The sequence below is a fragment of the Polyodon spathula genome, chromosome 13 (genome assembly GCF_017654505.1).
Source record: "Polyodon spathula isolate WHYD16114869_AA chromosome 13, ASM1765450v1, whole genome shotgun sequence".
NCBI lineage: Eukaryota > Metazoa > Chordata > Actinopteri > Acipenseriformes > Polyodontidae > Polyodon > Polyodon spathula.
This window is the reverse complement of record NC_054546.1, coordinates 7,110,970-7,130,878: the sequence shown is the minus strand read 5'-3', so window position 1 is coordinate 7,130,878 and position 19,909 is coordinate 7,110,970. Positions and strand designations below refer to the sequence as shown.

The following is a 19,909-nucleotide window of genomic DNA, read 5'->3' as shown; positions in this document are numbered from 1 at the left end:
AAAGTCCTCTATCTTCATGGGATGCTGTCTGCATGCTGGCTGCTGTGTTTGGGAAGGGGGGTGTGGAGATGGGGGGGAGGGGGAAAGAGGGTAAAGTGTCACGTGGCTGTAATGACTAAAACAAGATTACTTGCATTTGTTTTGTTTTTTATTTTTTAATTTAAAATCACAACACTCGGGCTGATTATTTACACGCTATTTAAGGAGGTTGGACGCCGTAATCCAAAACATACGGTTTGTAATGGTCCCAGTATCTCCTCTTAAAGGAGTGCTAGCCAGGGTTTTTTCCAACTGATTGTTGATTTTTCTAACCTTCGGAACCTTTATCAAACTGAGGTCCTGATTTCCCCTCGCCTCTGCCCAGGCCACCACCATGGTTTTCGTGACCATCCTGGATGAGAATGACAATGCCCCAGTCTTCATGCAGCTGGTCTACGAAGCCACGTTCCGAGAGGGTGCTGCCACGGCCGGGTCTGTCATACTAACGGTCAGCGCCACGGACCGAGACCAGGGGCTCAACGGGACCGTCCTGTATCACATACCGGAAGGGAACGTGGACAGCACCTTCTACATCAACAGAACCACGGTGAGCCAGTGAACCCACCGCTCTTTAAATACCTCCTGATTCAATAAATTCAGTAGCCAAACAGTATACTAGAACAAGATATAACTAAAAGAAAAATAAAACTGGTCTAAATCAATAAATAAATAAAACATTATAAAAGCTGAATGATAAAAAATATCCTTCATTTAATTCAAATATAGATTTTTTTGTTTTCAAGTTGGAATATAAATAGGCTGCATTCACAAAGCATGCTAAGAAAGCATTTCGTAGATTCAATATAAATATATATATATATATATATAATTTTATATATATATATATATATATATATATATATATATATATATATATATATATGAGACCCCCACAGTATCAAGATGATGTCATAGTTCTACTAGCTTCTCAAATTTCTCAGAGACACAAAGAGAAACAGAGACAGTTTAAGTTTAAACTTAAGTTTACAAATGATCCGAACTATTGGTTTCTATAAGTCAAAGATAATGTAGTAAATATATATATATATATATATATATATATATATATACCTATATATATATATATATATATATATATATATATATATATATATGTGTGTGTGTGTGTGTGAGTACTAAATAAAATGCCTGTACTCTGCACTTCGAATGAATGCCTCTCTTTGTCTGCAGGGAACCGTGGTCACACTGAAAGAGCTGGACTACGAGATCAGCCACGGACGCTACACTCTCATCATCACCGCCACTGACCAGTGTCCGAACCCCTCACAGAGACTGCAGTCCAGCGCCACTGTATGTACATGTGTGCTAGTGTAAAACAATCCTAACCCCCCCACCAACGTTATACCACCACCCCTTCTGTCAGCCATCTGCCAGTGCACCTTGCCAAAAATGTACATTAGTGCAATTTAAAGGTTATTGTTATTTTAAATGTCCCTCGATATGCTGCTGCTGCTACTGTTTGGTGTACAGCACAAAGCGGCGTGATTGTTTTGGCAGAATAATACACCATTTCGACTGCTGTAGTGCAGTTTTATAGTTTTACTGTGTCCTGAGTGCTAAACTTTCCTGAGGGTTCTCTGATTGCTCTCGTTGAAATGTTATCCGAAGTGCGCTGTGATGCTCGTCCATGTCTCTTCTCAGGTGCTGGTCAACGTGATCGACGTCAATGACGTGACGCCAACCTTCCTGCGCTCCTTCGAGGGGCCCTTCGACATCACTGAGGGCCAGCCAGGACCCCGAGTGTGGACACTGCGAGCTCAGGACGAAGACTCGGGGCCCAACGGGCAGGTGGAGTACAGCATCATCTCCGGAGACCCCCAGAGTGAGTCTTACAAACTCTTCATTTCCTATGAACTTCATTAATAGCAACGGTCAGGGTTCAGAATATACTACACTGTGTGTGTGCGAATGAAGAAAACAGATACACAAACTGAATGCTGTGCAAAGAAATGATTGGTGTACACCCCTATAAAAATCTAAGCAATGCTGTGTGGTTGTTTCCTCCCCAGACGAGTTTGTGATCTCCCCGGTGGAGGGAGAGCTGCGTGTGCGCAGGGACGCAGAGCTGGACCGCGAGAACATTGCCTTCTACAACATCACGGTGCAGGCAAAGGACCTGGGCGTGCCCCCACGCAGCAGCACGGTACTGTCTGCTGTACTACTGATAAGGGGGTCTGTGAATCACCCGATCTGGATAAATAGAGCTATGTATTAGAATCCGCCAGGGTTTAGATCATTTAAGTAGAACCCGATAGCTATAGCTTGCCATTGGTTTCACCTCATACACTCAAAGTTCCCTTATTTAATTCAGTCCTTTTCTGTCTAAACTGTGGTTTCCCTCAGCTGCTGCAGAAGTGGTACAACTGCATGGTTACCAATGTATAGGGACATTCCCTGGATAAACAAAGTCCAGTATTATTGTAGTCAATTTTTGAAACAGTTTAAATAAATGTCACGTATCCAAACTGACCTATAATCCGAACCATGCTGTCCTAATTAAATTCTGTCTGACAACAGCTGAACTTCAGTGTTGTAATTCTGTCATGAGAGTATAATCCACATAGGTCTGGATTCTCAATTTACTGCAAATTGTCATTAGTGCAATTTTTGTCTGAAAAGAAAAAAAACCCTATTTACATGTCTATAACTGATTAATAAACAAATTTAGACTACTCACCAGCCGTGAAATTAAATGACTTTGTAGGGTGCGTTTTTGTTATCTGAAAAAAAAACATGGAAATGACGATTTGGAGTAATCAGCTCTGAGAATCTGGCTCTTCCAGTCGTCTCAGCCTGTTGGATTTTAAAGGATTGTTGTTTAATTTGTGATTAAATAGAAGTATGAAAAACATAAAAAAGATTAGACCATGTATTCTGATACACATTGTGACCAGTGACTCTGAACACATCACTAATCTGTGCAGAGTCAGATCCCAATGATTCAGATCAGACAGAATCTACTGTCCGTCACATTATTTTATTAGAGACAGTCTTTCTCTATCGACTTCGTTGTTTCGCACAAAAGCATGCCAATTAGCCGACGTGACCTTCATAGATGACGTTGAGGGAAAAAAACATAATAATTGTAATTCGATGTCATGGTTCCTCACCATAAATTTACATATGGTTTCTGCAGAGCTGCATTTTCCACTTCTGCTATTTTGGGTTAGAATGTTTTGTTTTTGACATTATTAGCTGAAACATTTAAACCTCTGTTTCCAAGCTTTGCAGTGTCTCCTAGCACCTGCTCTCTAAGTGCTGAACAGATTGCCATGGAAATTGCCTGCAGTCATGGCAAATTCGTTTTTAACTGATGAGTAATTATCTGCAGTTAACTGCGAATGTTTGAGAGGAAATTGTTAACACTGATGATGAAGGCATCAGGCGAAATGTCTGGTTGAATTAATTCTTCAATGCCAGGTCCACTGTGTGTCGGGCAGCAAATATCAATGAAAAGTTTACTCTCAGACAACTGTGTTAGTGTTGTTTTTTTTGTTTATGTTGGCAGACAGTTTTCATTAGTTGCCGCAATGGATTGGAGACCTGAGAAATCTGGCAATTTTCGGTTTAAATTTCAGTACAAGTTTCAGTGGTAAATATCCTTGGTCTCTGTAATATTGTCTCAGGACTAAGGTACCATAGGACGTTTCCTGTCCTTTTCATAGAAATGTGGTAAGATGTAGAAGGAGACATCAGAAGTCTGTTCCAATTTGGGCATTGTGTTGGTTTGTCTGGAGCTCGATTTCAGAATTCACCATGGAGTGATTGAAGTGAGGGATACGTCGATATTTTAAATCTATATCCAACTTGGATACTGATTTTTTTTACAGATATCTAAATATGCATGGCAATATATATTAATGTTTATTATTATTTATGAAAAACAAAGTTCATTATAAAGTAACAAATATTTTAAGAGAATTATGTGTTTTACTAGGGCTCAGCAGAGGAGGTTAAGTAAAATTGTCCTTGGCACAGAAAAGGTTAAATAGTCACTATTAATTCTGTATCAGCATAAAAAAACACTAGGTGTTTTTTATTTTTTATTTTAAGAAAGGTAGGGGTGGGGGAAATTTATTTTTATACATCAGTGGGAGGATTGAGTCTGCCTTACTGAACCAAAACCAACTCTACAACCTTCTGAAAAGCCCAGCGCACATTTCAACTCCCTCCCAAGTTAATATAAATAATATACATGCATGTAAGCAAGTGCTGCAACAACATGTTTCCACATGTGGAACAGAGCTGCTGCTGACTGGATGATCTGGAACAAAAAGATCACGGCCTGTCGTTATGAACCACTTTCAGCTTTCTAACAAGCACAGGCTGGCATGTATCAAAGCACGTCTGTCAGGGGTCACCGCATGTGTGTGGCGAATAAGGGCCTGCTTTGACACTTTTTTTACATAAACATAATGCAGATTGAAACACAACTTCTGAGTTCAGAGACGGTGTGCTGAAAAGTTTGTGACACGCTGGAAAAGCAAGCGGCATGTTTCCATAGTGTAGTGCTTGTCAAATTCGGCTCGCATGTGAACGATCCTGGCTGTGAAGAGCAGTGGGAAAAGCACTCCTCCCCAGTCCAGGAATGTGATGCATGCTTCCCATCTGCACTGTCAAAGACAGTCCTGTACTGCAGGGCTCTACAATGTATGCTTAGAGAGCAATGCATGGAGCAGCCAGCAAGCCGCATGTTCGGGTAGTGTTAGTGGTTCGCCTCCCTCGTGAATTGGTAAAGAGCTCATTACAGGTGGATAAGGTCTGACAAAAGCAGATCGACACTCCAAGGCTCATGTTGTGTGTTGCCCTTTCCAATAATTATCTTCAGGGTTTTTTTTTTTTTTTTTTAATTATTATTAATCTTGAAAAATTAATCATCTTATCAGATTAGCACATACCCCCTGCCTTGCCTGCCAGACTGGTGTTTGCTTAAAAATATAAAATAATCACTTAAATAATTGTATAAAGTCTGTTACTTATTGGCTTGCTCCCGAATGCTACCTGAAAGGTTTTAAGGAGGCTAAGAGTCAAGGATACAAGTCTGAAGAAGAGCAGTTAGTATACAAATAAGTAAGGTTTCAAATTTTGGTGGGGCTGAAGGACCTTATCCTCTTCCTCTCTCCACTTCGAGAACTGTGCCACACAATGGTTAAGATTCACATAATGAAAAATAATCTTTATTATTAATTAGTTATTTAGCAGTCAAATAATGTAGCAGAAAAATAATCAGCTGTTAATGCCACGGTTAGATGTTGCAAGGACTCTTACAATACATGTTGAGACTGGTGACAGGGAGATGTTCCCAGTCATTCCAGCTACACATTGTCCAGCTCACTGTCATCTGTAAAAAGAACAGAGATGATTGTATTTCTCTGTGTGGTAGGTGCTGGTGAGCGTGCGAGTACTGGATATCAACGACAATGACCCAGTATTGCTGAACCTGCCCATGAACATGAGCATCAGCGAGGGCACCCCTGTCTCCACCTCGGTCTCCCGCGTGCTGGCCTTCGACGGGGACAGCGGCCGCAACGCCCTGCTGACCTTCAACATCATGGCCGGAAACACGGACAACGCCTTCTACATCAATGAGACGGTACGTGCTTCGATATGGTCCAACCTTTCCCACTGCAGTGACTCCCAGTTACACATGAACAGTAGCAAACCATACAGGTTCATTTGATCAGTCTATACAGAGGAGGCTCAGTGGTTCTGAGTGAGTAATGCAAAAATAATCGCAATAACAATGTACTCCAGAGCACCTACAAAGAACCATCATGTCGTCTCTCTATACCATGTACAATAAACAATTTAGTCATTATTGTAGATTTAATAAATCTATTTTTTGTTGTATGGATTAAACATTGCCATTGCTGTGAGGAGCGCTGAATACAAAGCTTGGCAAAGCCACTTTTGTGACATCACACTGCTACAAGCTGGCCGTTGAAATATGAAAAAATCAATATTCTTTGGAACTCCCAAACCTTGATAAGCCATGGCTGGATTTTTACAGCACTGGCGAATCGCCCTGTTGAAATTGGTGGTCGATGCAATCTAGGGGTGTTCACTGGTGCTGTTAAACACTGTAAAGATTTCAGATGTGACTCACCAGGGTGTGGGCTGATCAAATGTAACTCTTAGTCACTTACGAATGGTTCCAAATGCACTAAGAAGCAGCATACACAATGAGAAAGCAAAACTATTGTTGTGTGATTAAACTCTACATTGATAAAATAGAGCTCCCCAATTAATTAAACACAAATCTTAGACTGTCTGCTGTTACCAAATTAGTCCATGATAAGTGAAAATTAATTGGAGGGTCTGTGAAGCTTGAGGAAACGTTTGAAGTCAGTTTTGAATGAAATTAATGGCTAAGGTTCAAGAAAGTGGCTTTCAAAAGCGTGGTTGTCGTTTGATTAAAATCTGTGTTTGTGTTTTCTCTGCAGACAGGGGTGGTTTTGGTGAACCGGCCTCTTGACCGAGAGCGAGTGTCCGAGTACAGACTGACCGTCACCGTAAAGGATAACCCAGAGAACCCGCGCATCGCTCGCAGGGTACGCCCCCATGCCCATATGAATTGTATAGGTTTGACTGTGCTGTTAAACCAGCTTTAAAACAACACTCTTGTCATTTGTCTAAAGGCATCCCTCGTGCGTAGAAAAATTAGGTAACTGGAATGGGTATTATTAACAACCTTCAGACATCTTCACACTATGTGGGGGGCCCATGTGGTTTATTTCTCAACATCAACCGCAAATGGAGGAGACCCCTCCCCAGGATTCGAGCCACTCAAGATGGAATGACTACACTGCACAATGAGTTTACCCTGGCATACCGCATTCAAATAAGTGACTGTACTGTGCAACCGTCTGTCTCTGTCCCCAGGACTCTGACTCTCTGCTGATCTCTGTCTCCGATGAGAATGACAATCGTCCCCTCTTCACCGAGCCCAGCTACCTTGCCCAGATCGCTGAGAACTCTCCCGCAGGTGGGTGATGGAGTGTGAGGGGCTTCAGACTGAATCTCAGCGAAACAACACAAACTATAACCGGGATTATCCAGAAATATGGAGGGACGGGGGCCATTTGCAAATGTGTTAAATATTAAAGCAATAATTAGATAGATAGATAGATAGATAGATAGATAGATAGATAGATAGATAGATAGATAGATATTTAGAATAAAATACATTCTTCAAAACATTTCTTTTTAGAATTTCTACATTCAACACCATTGAGTTATGGATGATAGGTATTATATTAATTAAACTGCTCTAGATTGGGTTTGGTTTCTTTAAAACATTCCAGAATAGTTTTTACAGAATTTATTTTATTTAAAACATTATTTAAATAACACACAAGTTAAAGCTTCGTAAATAGAGCCCTTAATTCTAAATAAACCAGTAGAAACAGTAAGACACCTCCTTCTTTACCTGAAGGCACTCCAGTCTCCGTGCTGAACGGTCCCATCTTGGCTCGTGACAATGACCTGGGCCCCAACGCAGTGGTCGCCTACCGGCTGCTGGGGTCAAGACTGGACCTCTTCACTGTGGACAGCAGGAGAGGTCAGTGTGGGGCAGGGTTGGTCTCTTATAAAAGTTTACCACAGTATTTTTGCATGGTATTTTTTCAGTTTTACCCTGCTTTTTCCCATGGTTATACTAGTATTTACCATAGTCTATGTGCTTCACCATAAGTTGCTGTGTTTTACAATGCTCACCTATGCTTTATCATGCTTTCACTGTGCTTTATTACTCTTTGCTATGCTTTTACTATGGCAGACTTGTATAAGGGGTGACTCTGTGTGTCGGTCTGCCTCCAAGGTGTGGTGTCTGTCCGGGGGGGGGCGGTTCTGGACCGGGAGGCCCTCTCGGACTCCAGGCTGGAGCTGGTTCTGGTTGCAGAGGATGTGGGCCAGCTGAACAGCTCAGTGTCTCTGAGCATCACGGTTCTGGACGAGAACGATAACCGACCTGTCTTCAACCCGGCCGTACAGAGCATGAGGCTGCGAGAGAACAGCCCAGCTGGTGAGTGAGGCAGGGGAGAGAGGAGGGAGGAGGACACAGACAAATGAAAATGAAATGACAGTGCTACAGATCCCTTGTGCAGTAAATCCACCCTGGCAGACTACATTTCCATTGTAAAAAATTTCAAAACACAGGCAGATCCTAATCAAATACAAGAACTACAGATTGAAACTGATTGGAACACAAATTATACTGGAAGCCGTAGAGGCCATACTCTGTGACCAGTGCGTCAGTGGAGAGATTAAATCAGACACACTGTTCCAAATACAGAAAAAAATACAGACTTTGTGAATAAAACTACATGCTTGTGTAACTTGTCATGCCAATAAAGACATTTGAATTGGGGGTGAGGAAGGCTGAGTATCTTACGTGCCTGAGGAATTAGGAGAGTAGTTATTAAGTTTACATGCACGAGAAATGTATCCTTTTGTTTAGTGCAGAGTTCATGCGTGCCAAACTCAATGGGCACATAGACATGCTTCTGAACCTGCCCCCTGCCAAAATACTGTCTGTCTGAGAGGCCAGACAGGTGACTCCATCGAAACATCTGCATAATGTCATATTGCCATGGCGACTGCAGCCAGTCTGCGAGTAACAAAGAGAGCTGGGATGAGTCTGGAGAGCATTTTACCTCTTGATCTGCGTTTTTTTTTTGTTGTTTTTTTTTAGTGTGTGAATGAGTGGATTTGTATGGGCGATGGTGAGCTGTGTGTGTCTTTTGTTTTTTCTTTTTTTTCTTTTGTCTGCCTGCTCCTTGTCCTAGTCGATCTTATGAAAGAGATTTTAATCTCAATGGGACGTGAGCAACTTTTTAATAAAATTCGAATTGAATTAACAGACAAGCCGGTAAGATCGCACATTGCTTCTGTGTACAGCAACCCTGCTCTCCAATAACTAATAATGAAAAAATTGCCTTAAAAAATCAGCTTGGTACTGTATGGCTGCGAAATGTCAATGTATTCTTCGTCTTTGTTAGATTCATCGTGCACCAGTTTCTGTTTCAGTCATCCCATCCTATTGCCTTTTTTCAACCTCCTGTGGCCTCACTGGAGCTCTCAGAATCATGCCTGAACTCACAGCAGTGTGTAACCACTAACCTGTCCCCCTCGCAAAACACACTAATTGATACACAAAGTACAATATTCGATCTAAGAGGAAGAAATGCAGCATACAATAACACTGGCTCCTGTCTCCAACAGTGTCATTTCACATTGACACCATTGACATTGACAGTTCTCAAAGTAGGCCAGTCAGCTTAAACTGTACTGTGCTTGAGATTTTCCATGGTAAACATTTGTAATGGAAATATGTAGGTTGTTCCCTACAGACCAACACCAAATAAGTATTTATTAAGTTGCTCACTGAAATCCCTCACTGTTAGGTGGCTGCAGACCAAATAAAGTACAAGGATGCCCCTGTTGGTAAGCTGAAAGAATACAGGATTGCACTTGTCAGATGCAGAGTTTTTTTAGACCACGTGCTTTTATTTTAATGATCTACATTGGCAGATCTTATTTACTACATCCTAAATCTTATGAACCTGCTCTCTCACAGGCCTTCTTCCACTATATATATATATATATATATATATAGCCTGATATTGTCAAGGCACACTGTACAAATTCCTGCATAGTGTAATACACTGAGAATGATATTCATATTAAAAAGTACATATCTTTAAATTTTCAATTTACACCTGAGGCCTTGGAAACTAGTGTTTGTATAATAGTACAGTACAGGGATGGAAATAAGACTCCTGTTGCATAAGAGTCACCCATTCCAGGTTTTACTATGAGCTTGATTAGCCACAGTGTAAAAATAACAAGCTCCGGTGTGTCTTATCTCACGTTGAAAACAGGAATGGATCAAACTGCTACCCCATGGGAATGTTATTTCCATCCCTGTAGTATTAAATCTGGGCTATTACCTTGATTAACACTGATCATTATTCATTGTTTTAAATCACACATATATACTTGGATTGAACAGTAATTCGGTCAATGAAGTTTCGTAACTGCCCCCCCTCTGTCTCTCGTACTCGCAGGTATGGTGGTCACACAGGTGTCGGCGAGCGATGCGGACTCGGGTGTGAATGGCTGGCTGACGTACCGCATCGAGGGCGGGGCCCAAGACCGCTTCGTCATGGATGCCAGCACGGGGGCGCTGCTGGTGGGCAATGTCACACTGGACCGCGAAGAGCGCGACTCGTACCGGCTGATTGTGGTGGCGTCAGACCGCGGCACCCCCCCCCTCTCGGGCACCTCCACCCTGTCCGTGGTGCTGGAGGACGTGAATGACTCGCGGCCCGAGTTTCTTATCCCCGTCCAGACTGTCAACATCGATGAGTCCACCCCGCCCGGGGCCGTCATCGCCCAGGTGACTGCCACCGACCGCGACCTCCGACCCCGTCTGGAGTATTACATAATTGAGATCCTGGCCAGGGACGACACCAACTCCCCCGTGGCAGGCCAGCAGGACGTGTTCGGCGTCGACTTCCACTCCGGTGAGTAGGGTGTGCCCGAACACGGAGTCAGCACAAGGCCCTGTGTCTCCAGGAGGGCGTGCTGAGTCACGTGAGGGTGGAGCGAATTCTGTTCACGCCAAGTTGTTTTGCAGGGATGGAAATAAGACCCGTTGCATAGCAGTTTGATCCATTCCTGGTTTTACTAAGAATTTAATAAGACACACTTGAACTTGTTTATCTATACACTAGGGCTAATCAAGCTTGTAGTAAAACCTGGAATGAGTGGCACTGCAAAAGGAGTCATATTTCTGTACCTGCTTTGCTCTCCCGCTGGGTTAGGGAGCGAAAAATCATCTTGGGATCCACTCCTGGTTTCACTATGAGTTTAAGCTTTTTATAGATACACTGCATCTAATCAAGCTTGGATTTTAAAACTGCTAAGTAATATGAGTGTTATTTACATCCCTGGGGTTATATGATGTAGACTGTGTGAGTGTTTGAAATTTGTTTCTGGATTCTCCAGGCGCTGTGTTTGTCAGGAGTGCGCTGAACAGAGAACTGGTCTCCACGTTCGACATCACTATCTCCGTTCACGACAACGGCAGTGATGTCATCGAACAATCTGTTAGTGTTCCAAACGGTAAGCTTCTCGTCCTTACTGCATTACTCCTCTGTACCAAATGGTGAAGTAGTACAAATAAAAGTGTTAGCCCATGGTATTTTTCCTCTGTCTACCCACCACTCTGTTTCACTCACTGAATATCTACTGACAATGAACACCCTAGATGTGAATGCTTTTCACCCCTCCTCTCTCTCTCTCCAACTTCTGTCTCTCTCTGACTCCGCACAGCCCGGTTGACGGTGAACGTCCTGGATGTAAACGACAACACCCCGAGGTTCCGCCCCTTTGGCGTGACCAACTTCACAGAGAGGATCCTGGAGGGGGTTCGTCCCGGGACCACTCTCATCTCCGTCTCAGCCGTCGACCCAGACAAGGGTCCCAACGGGCAGGTCACCTACCAGCTGCTGAACCTGCCCCTCGGGGGGTATGTGAGCCTTGAGGACCCCAACGCAGGTGAGGGGCAGCGGGGAAGTGTCCAATTCCCTACTAGAGGGATTGTGTGGATGAGGGCTCAGCACTGTAAGATTTCTTGTTTGAAAATTCTGCCAGGACAGTCTGTAGTTTTAGGTAGAGGCAAGTACAGTCAAGATGCAGCAGATTGTGATGCAGCATGTTTAATGAGCCGAACACTGCTGAAACAGTGGTCTCCGTGTAATTGCTTTTATTTAGTCAGCTTTTCAGTGAACTCAACTTTTTGATATTTTTTTAAGCAACTCTGAGCTCTGATTTAGACGATGCAGAAGAAGGAGCGCTTCACTGAGAGGAAACACCTTGTATACAGGGGTGTCCTGCCTCTGTCTACAGGGTTGGGGGAGCTGAGTGCTTGATTTATTTAGGAGAATTAGCCAGGGAAGGGGGAACAAGTTTATCCAGGCCAGAATACTCAAGACAAGTAAAATGAGTTTGGTTAGTGGTCCTAGCTCTGCCCCCCAGTGAACACTGACAAAACACACACACCTCCACTCAATGAATCACTATTGCAGGGATGTAAATAAGACTCCCCTTGCATAGCAGTTAAATCCATTCCTGGTTTGAGTTTAATAAGACACACTTGAACTGCAATGGATATGTGACCCGAAACTTCTATGAAGATATGTTGTTTTTCTGTTTCTGCCATCAGAGAGCAAGTTTGCTTAGAGGAGCGAGAGAGTCACTGTCTTGCAAGAGGCTTAGAGAGAGAGAGAGAGAGAGAGAGAGAGAGAGAGAGAGAGAGAGAGAGAGAGAGAGAGAGAGAGAGAGAGAGAGAGAGAGATGGGCCCGGGACTGAACAGCAGGCAGGCAAAGCTGTGAGGGGAAGATCTCATGGAGACTGCCTGCCTGCCTCCGTGTTGACACTGCAGTGAGCACTGTATTCCCAGGTTGTTGTGTTGTCTTTTCCAGGGAAGATCATAGCGAACCGGACGGTGGACTTCGAGCAGGTTCAGTGGCTGAACTTCACGGTACGAGCTCAGGACCAGGGCGTGCCCCCGCGCTTCTCAGAGCTGCCCATCTTTTTGCAGATCATTGACATCAACGATAACAACCCCGTCTTCAGCCAGCCGTCCTACCAGGTACCGTCCTACCACACGAGGGAGCTCAATGCAGAGAATCGCTCTTAACTACATAGAAGCACAGTATTCAAGATCTTCAGTTTGCATGCAAATTGAAACAGACTGACAGACAGGGGGGGTGTTCTGAATGGTTCCAGTTTGGTAGTACAGAGGATGTAATCTGTATATAAGCAGGAGGATGCTGTGGACCATGTGGGTAGCTATGGTTTGTTTTGGCCCCTGCTCTTTTACTCCTCTCTCTCTCTTTCACTCTCTTTTTGTTTAGAAACCTGTGTTTGAAGACATAGCTTTGGGAACGGTCATCTTGCGGGTCAGTGCTACGGACGCAGACTCCGGCCGCTTCTCTCTGATCGAGTACGGGCTAGTCGATGGAGAAGGTCGTTTTGGAATTAACCCCTCAACGGTAAAACTGACCAAAACAAAAAAATAGAAACAAAGAAAAACAACTTTACCCATAATGGAGGAAAATATATACATACAGTGTGTGTTTGTGTGTGTGTGTGTGTGTGTGTGTGTGTGTGTGTGTGTGTGTGTGTGTGTGTGTGTATATATATATATACAGTGTTTTGTGTTATAATAGCTCTCTCCATGGAGACTCCGAGGAAATGTGGCGGAGCAGTATCTGCAGACAGGTTTTCTCCTCTGCCGAGGCGGCTGTGTAACGCTCTGTTTCTTCACCGCAGGGGGACATTTACATTCTGTCTTCACTGGACCGCGAGAAGAAAGATCACTACACCCTGACCGCTGTGGCCAAGGATAATCCTGGAGACAGTGCCAGCAACCGGAGAGAGAACTCAGTGCAGGTCTGGCAGGGACCAATAGCTTTCAAAGAGCAGATTTCTCAAAGCTAACAAAAAAAAATCCAACTGTACTTTATACAAGGTTCAGATAAATACCTGATATGTTTATTTCTAATTTTGTAATTTTATCGGATAGAGCGATTTACATTTTGGAGGGAAATTCAATGCTGTCTGTGCTGGACTGTGTGTGCTTTGTAATGCATGTGTATCTGTGTTGTAGATGTTGAGTGTCCTGTGTGTATCTGTGTTGTACATGTTGAGTAACCTTTGTGCATCAGTTGTAGTTGCTGAATGTCCTGTGTAAATGCATTGTAGATGTTGATTATTCTGTGTGTATCTGTGTTGTAGCTGCTGAGTAGCCTGTGTGTATGTGTGTTACAGGTGTTGGTGACGGTCCTGGATGTGAATGATTTCCGGCCACAGTTCTCAAAGCGTCTCTACAGCACCAGCGTGTTTGAGAACGAGCCTGGGGGGACCTCCATCATCACCATGTCAGCCACTGACCTGGATGAGGGGGACAACGGAGTGGTCACCTACTCACTGCAGGGGCCCGGCGCTGGTACAGCAACCACGCACACACTCACACTGAGATACGCGCACACACATAGCTCTTGCAGTTCTTGAATCCCACTGTTCGCTGTATTGTTTTACATTGTGACTCAGACTCTCCCCTCTCCCTCCCCGCAGAGGCGTTCTTGATGGACCCGGACTCTGGCCTGGTCCGGTCTCAGCGGCTCTTGCAGTCCTTCGAGCATTTCAACCTGACAGTTGTGGGGACGGACCGGGGGCGCCCCCCCCTGTGGGGCACCACGTCTCTGCACATCGACATCATCGACGTGAATGACAACCGACCCGTCTTCGTGCGGCCTGCCAATGGAACCATCCTGCACATCCTGGAGGTGAGATGGCTCCAGCCCAGGCTGCTTTCACGCAGGAGGAGTTACATTACAGTGCTGGGTTTATCATGTAAATCCTGGACTGGCTCAAACTGCTCTGCAATGGGAGTTTCATCTCCCTCCCCCTCTCTCGCGTTTAGGAACAGCCCCCGGGTCTGGTTGTGTACGAGGTCTTTGCGACGGACCGTGACGAGGGTGTGAACGGGGAGGTCCGATACTCCTTCCTGCAGACGGGGGCCGGCAACAAGGACTGGGAGAACTTCAGCATCGACCCTGTCAGCGGGGTCATCACCACTGCCGTCCGGCTGGACCGAGAGAAGCAGGCACTGCACAACGTGAGGATGAGGGGTTTGAGTGCCTGTCTGTCTGCCTGCTTGTGTTCCTACCTGTGTGCCTGGCTGCTTTGTGTTTCTACCTGTCTGTCTGCCTGCCTTAGTGTCTGCCTGCCTGATTGCCTTTCTGTTTGTTTGTCTGTCTGCCTGCCTGCCTACCAGAGATTACATTTTTATATAAGTTTTACTTCAGAATTTGTGACTGAGTTATGAAAGATGGTTAAGTATTCTCTTTTCTTGTCTCCACCTTTACTTCACTCTTCCCCTTTCTCACCACTACCACCCCTCTCACTCGCTCTCCCCCTGCCCCTCTCACTCCCAGTTGATTATAGTGGCCTATGACCTGGGTCAGCCGGTGCCCTACGAGACCACACAGCCCCTGCAGGTGGCGCTCACAGATATTGATGACAATGAGCCAGTGTTCCTCAAGCCCCCGGTGAGTAACATGCAGTCTGCTGGATTAGAAACGAATATCAGCCGCTGGCCCTGCTCCAGATATTCTCAAAGCTCTTTATTCCAAATCGGCAGCAGCACATTGCCAAGCCAGAAATAAACAACAGATGTTTCATTCAGGGGCTTGTTGTTTAAGGTGTGGCAAGTTGTTTCTTATTAGTTGTAGCATTGTAATTGTATGGCCCTGTACAGTATGTATTGAACAATGAAAGTAACACGCTCAGGTGCGTCTCTGCTTTGTAGAGTCTACCCATACCATATGCTGTCTTAGACTACTAGACACATTGAAATGAGCCTGTCCTGCAAGAGTATCTAATCACTGATTGGGATATTGTGTGTCTGTGTCTTGTCTGTGCATCTGTGTTTTGTCTGTGTCTCTGTGTGTGTGTCTGTGTGCAGAGAGGCAGTCTCCCCTACCAGGCTCTGTTCGTACCGGAGCACTCCAGTCCTGGGGTGGTGGTGGGGAATGTGACTGGGGCTGTAGACGCAGACGATGGCTCCAATGCGGTCGTCTACTATTTCATCGCAGGTACTATCTGCTGTCCCACTCCAGCGAGAATTAGCTGTGTCACTCATCTCTCTTTCCAACCTTCCACTGCAAACATGTCCATGAAACTTTCAGAAGTTAACATGGACACATATATTTAGAATCAGGATGGGTTATTACTTTGCTAACAATGTCTGTCCATAACCTGAAAACATGCTCTGTGTCTCTCACTTATTATCCCCAGATCTTTGCTCTTTACATGCCCTACTGCCACACTGAAATATAGTATACTATTTTAATAAGGTTATGTTTTTGGGTTTATAGTACCAAAATCACAACAAAAATACAAAATTATTCTAACCCTTCTTTACAACAGATAACAATTTAAAAAGAAAAGGCATTGGACTCACTTGATTTAAATCCAGACTCCAGGATAGACTTTCCAGCGGTGACGGATCGGCCACTGTTTACTGTTTCTACTGCTCTTTTTCTGCTCTGTAATTGTCATGCTGTTGGGGAGTGGGGAGACAGACCTCTGCCTCTACGTGTCAGCCTCCTCCAGTCATTTCTCTTCCTGGTTCTAGGAGGTGACGGCAGCAATAACTTCCAGCTGACGCCTGACGGGGTGCTGAGGGTCACGAGGGACATGGACCGCGAGGTCACGCCCTTCTACTCCTTCATCGTCAAGGCATCCAGCAACCGCAGCTGGAGCCCGCCGCGAGGTCAGAGGTCATCCCAGCAGCGCACCCTGAACCCCAGCACTGACCCCACGCTGCAGGAGGTGCGAGTCTTCCTGGAGGATATCAACGACCAGAGCCCCGTGTTCCTCAAGCCAGAGTACACCGCAGGTACAAAGACCCGGGTTCAAGTGAACACGTAGGGAGCAAGTTTAAAGCGAGTGCAAAGGGGACCTATTTACATAGCAATAAATCTACTTAAATAAACTCTTCCTACCCTGTAAATAAGTTGCTTCCACTTCTTTTGTACTGTTAAAATGGTTTCATTCCCGTTCACAAAATTAATCTTCCGAAAGGTAAAACTCACCAAGCCAGTTTTGTCATTTACTTTATTACGTTTATTTTATTATTTCTAACTTTAGCGCTGTTGAGTGTTTTGTAGTTACGGATGAAGTGTATCTCTTCTCTCCCCAGGTGTGGCAGCTGATGCGAAGGTGGGCTCTGATCTGATCCAGGTGCAGGCCGTGGACACTGATGTGGGGAACAACAGCCTGGTCCTGTACCGCATCCTGGCCATCCGCTACATCAAACTGCAGTCCAACGACTCTGAGGACGTGGGCAATGTCTTCATCATTGGTACCGTCCTGCAGCCTTACTCCTTCCTCTTTCCCCACCTTCATCCTTTTCTCCCTATCTTCCATTATTTTTTCCTCCCTCCTTTTCATCATATCCTCTCCCTTTCATCGCCTTTCCTCCCCTTCACGTGCCATCCTGCTTCCTCCACCTCTCTCTTTCCGATTCCCCTTTTCCCCCTCTCACTCCACTTCATCCCCACCTCTCCCTCCCTCTCTCTCTGTATGTCTTCACTGTATGTCTTCCCTCCCTCCCCAGGTGAGACGGATGGGATTGTGCGCACCTTTGACCTCTTCACAGCGTACAAGCCGGGGTATTTCGTGGTGGACGTGCTGGCGAGCGACCTGGCGGGACACAGCGACACAACCACCCTCGGGATCTACATCCTGCGTGACGACCAGCGTGTGAAGATCGTCATCAACGAGATCCCTGAGCGAGTACGCCAGTTCCAGGAGGAGTTCATCAACCTGCTGTCCAATATCACCGGGGCCATCGTCAACACAGACGACGTGCAGGTCAGTCCAACCACCGTTCACTGCATAGGACCCTGTCCCTTGCAGAGGATGCTGTCCAATGCCCATCCAATGTACAAGACACTGTCCAACCTTCTTTCAGTAAAGACACACAATGTCCAGTATGCACTAACACTGGTGAAAACATGTCCAATACACATTTCCACACTCTGCTTGACTTGTTACTTATGAGTCTTACCAATATAGTGTCCAACATCCATCCTACACACAGCACATTATGACTGTGCATCATCACATGAGCTAACTCCCCAGTAATGTTGTTGAAGCTGACTCCGAATGGCCTCCTCTCGTTTGTAAACGTTCTTATGTTCTTATGTTCTTATCATTTGGATTACTTTACCAAACTCGTTTGTGCTTTATGCTTTCACTCTGGTATACCACTGTCTCTCTCTCGCTCTCTTCTCACAGTTCCATGTGGATAAAAAGGGGCGCGTGAACTTCGCTCAGACGGACATGCTAATCCATGTGGTCAACAAGCAGACCAATCGCATTCTGGACGTGGAACGGTGAGCTGCTAATACTTTACACTGCAATCATACATTCATTCAAATCCAGCTACAGAACGGCTGGGCAAATTGCACAGTTCCAGATTACACCGCTGATGCAGAGCTCAATCTCAGTAAATTAGGTTTCATTTGGATTTACTGTTCTTTTGTACTTGTTAAATAAACTGAGAACTCCAAGAACATTAATGGAGTGCCGCCTTCAGTTCCCTCATGTTCAGACCTGTGAGCTTGTCTGGTTGTTCGGCTTCCTCTTTCATGGATTCACTGCAGCTCTCCAGGGACCTTCATTCAATATCCCATTTATATCTCACGGCTAAGTGTTTCAAGTCCTGGATGTTTCTCTATCGCATGCAGACTGGGTCCGGCACTGAGTTGTGTCATTTTCATCGGCAGGGTGATCCAGATGATTGACGAGAACATGGAGCAGCTTCGGAATCTCTTCCGGAATTACAACGTGCTGGACGTGCAGCCCGCCTTGTCCGGGAGAGCCCCCGATGACCTCACTGCGCTTCAGGTCAGAGCGGCTTCCTCACCACTTACTTGTTCGGTTGTTTTTTTGAGATATTAGTTGTTCATGCTGTAAGCTGTAAAAATATATATACAAAGTAGGTTCCAGTTATTAGCAACCCTGACAACTTTTGGTTATTAACATTTTCCCGAAAACGAATCCCGTCCCAGACGTTAATGTTAATGCCATTCGTATATTAGCAACTTTATTTCTAGTTGCCAGTGCTACAGAGCGCACTTGCATGATTTATGCACATACTTCGTGCTGCTTTTATTACACAACAAAATTGAGATTTACAGCAGGAGGTGGTACATTATAAAAAGCAGACAACTTTGGGGAATTTCTTATTTTAAAATTGTGTTCTTTGGAACTGATTGGAAGTACAACACATATTTTTTATGTTTGCTTTACTCATTGTAAGGAGAATTGTAGTACTATTTCAGCCTACTCTCTCTCTCTTTTTTTGTTTTGCACACACATGAAGTAAACAGTTTTTTTATTTTTTAAACACCAACATTTAAAGCACATTTATCAGTGCCATATTTGTACAACTACGGTATATATCATTGTTCCATATAACTACACTTGAAAACGGGGGCTTTTCGCTTAATGACAACTTTTTGCTGGGAACCAAGAGGTTGTTAATAAGTGGCATCTATTGTATATATATATTTATTTGAAGTAGGAGTAACATAGTACTTGTATTTGAAAGGGAGTAATTGATAAGGGACTTTCAGTTTTAAAATCTTTCTCCCCCTTTCTCTCTATTCTCTCTCTTTCCCCTTCCCCTTATATCCCTCTCTCCATCCTCCCCCTCTCCTGTCCTCCTTCTCTTCTCCCCTCTCCACTCACAGATGGCGATCATTATCCTGGCAGTGCTTCTGTTCCTGGCTGCCATGCTGTTCATCTTCATGAACTGGTACTACCGCACGGTGTAAGAGAGACATATTTGACATGTTTTCATTCATTTATGAATTAATTTATTTATTTTATTAATTTTTTACCCCCATGCTGTGTGTTGGTTTTGTGATGTAGTTGTGACCTCCAAATTACTTTAGTTTGTGAACATTTGCCTACTTGCTTCTTATGGTTTTCTAATACATATGCAGAATAATGTTTTAGTACTTCAGTTTGTTATAAAATGTTATAAACGAAACACAATATTAAAAATAACAAGCTATAGCAATGCAGTTTTATAAAGCATGCAACTAAGTTATTGTTTTGTAAGAAACCTTATGCATACTCTTTGAAATAGCAAGATATTTACACAGTACGAGAGAGAGAGAGAGAGAGAGAGAGAGAGAGAGAGAGAGAGAGAAGAGATTATTTTACTCTTATGTAGTTGTAATAAACTCTTTTTCCTTG

General features: G+C 44.2%; 1 protein-coding gene across 3 annotated transcripts in view; it reads left to right on the top strand.

Annotated features, from left to right (window-relative positions):
• The window catches only part of LOC121326059 (cadherin-23-like), a 142,817-nt gene that overhangs the window by 115,973 nt on the left and 6,935 nt on the right, over window positions 1-19,909 (top strand). For all 3 annotated transcript variants that reach the window (XM_041269209.1, XM_041269210.1, XM_041269208.1), the window contains 26 exons: window positions 365-586; window positions 1,231-1,350; window positions 1,702-1,882; window positions 2,070-2,203; window positions 5,444-5,653; window positions 6,504-6,611; window positions 6,943-7,045; window positions 7,496-7,621; window positions 7,880-8,083; window positions 10,128-10,586; window positions 11,071-11,187; window positions 11,398-11,622; window positions 12,550-12,719; window positions 12,985-13,122; window positions 13,403-13,522; window positions 13,901-14,078; window positions 14,207-14,418; window positions 14,556-14,750; window positions 15,070-15,183; window positions 15,600-15,729; window positions 16,272-16,535; window positions 16,839-17,000; window positions 17,256-17,512; window positions 17,939-18,036; window positions 18,430-18,550; window positions 19,399-19,478. In XM_041269209.1, coding sequence (XP_041125143.1) covers window positions 365-586; window positions 1,231-1,350; window positions 1,702-1,882; window positions 2,070-2,203; window positions 5,444-5,653; window positions 6,504-6,611; window positions 6,943-7,045; window positions 7,496-7,621; window positions 7,880-8,083; window positions 10,128-10,586; window positions 11,071-11,187; window positions 11,398-11,622; window positions 12,550-12,719; window positions 12,985-13,122; window positions 13,403-13,522; window positions 13,901-14,078; window positions 14,207-14,418; window positions 14,556-14,750; window positions 15,070-15,183; window positions 15,600-15,729; window positions 16,272-16,535; window positions 16,839-17,000; window positions 17,256-17,512; window positions 17,939-18,036; window positions 18,430-18,550; window positions 19,399-19,478 — 4,448 coding nt within the window. The remainder of the gene's footprint in view (window positions 1-364; window positions 587-1,230; window positions 1,351-1,701; window positions 1,883-2,069; window positions 2,204-5,443; window positions 5,654-6,503; window positions 6,612-6,942; window positions 7,046-7,495; window positions 7,622-7,879; window positions 8,084-10,127; window positions 10,587-11,070; window positions 11,188-11,397; window positions 11,623-12,549; window positions 12,720-12,984; window positions 13,123-13,402; window positions 13,523-13,900; window positions 14,079-14,206; window positions 14,419-14,555; window positions 14,751-15,069; window positions 15,184-15,599; window positions 15,730-16,271; window positions 16,536-16,838; window positions 17,001-17,255; window positions 17,513-17,938; window positions 18,037-18,429; window positions 18,551-19,398; window positions 19,479-19,909) is intronic.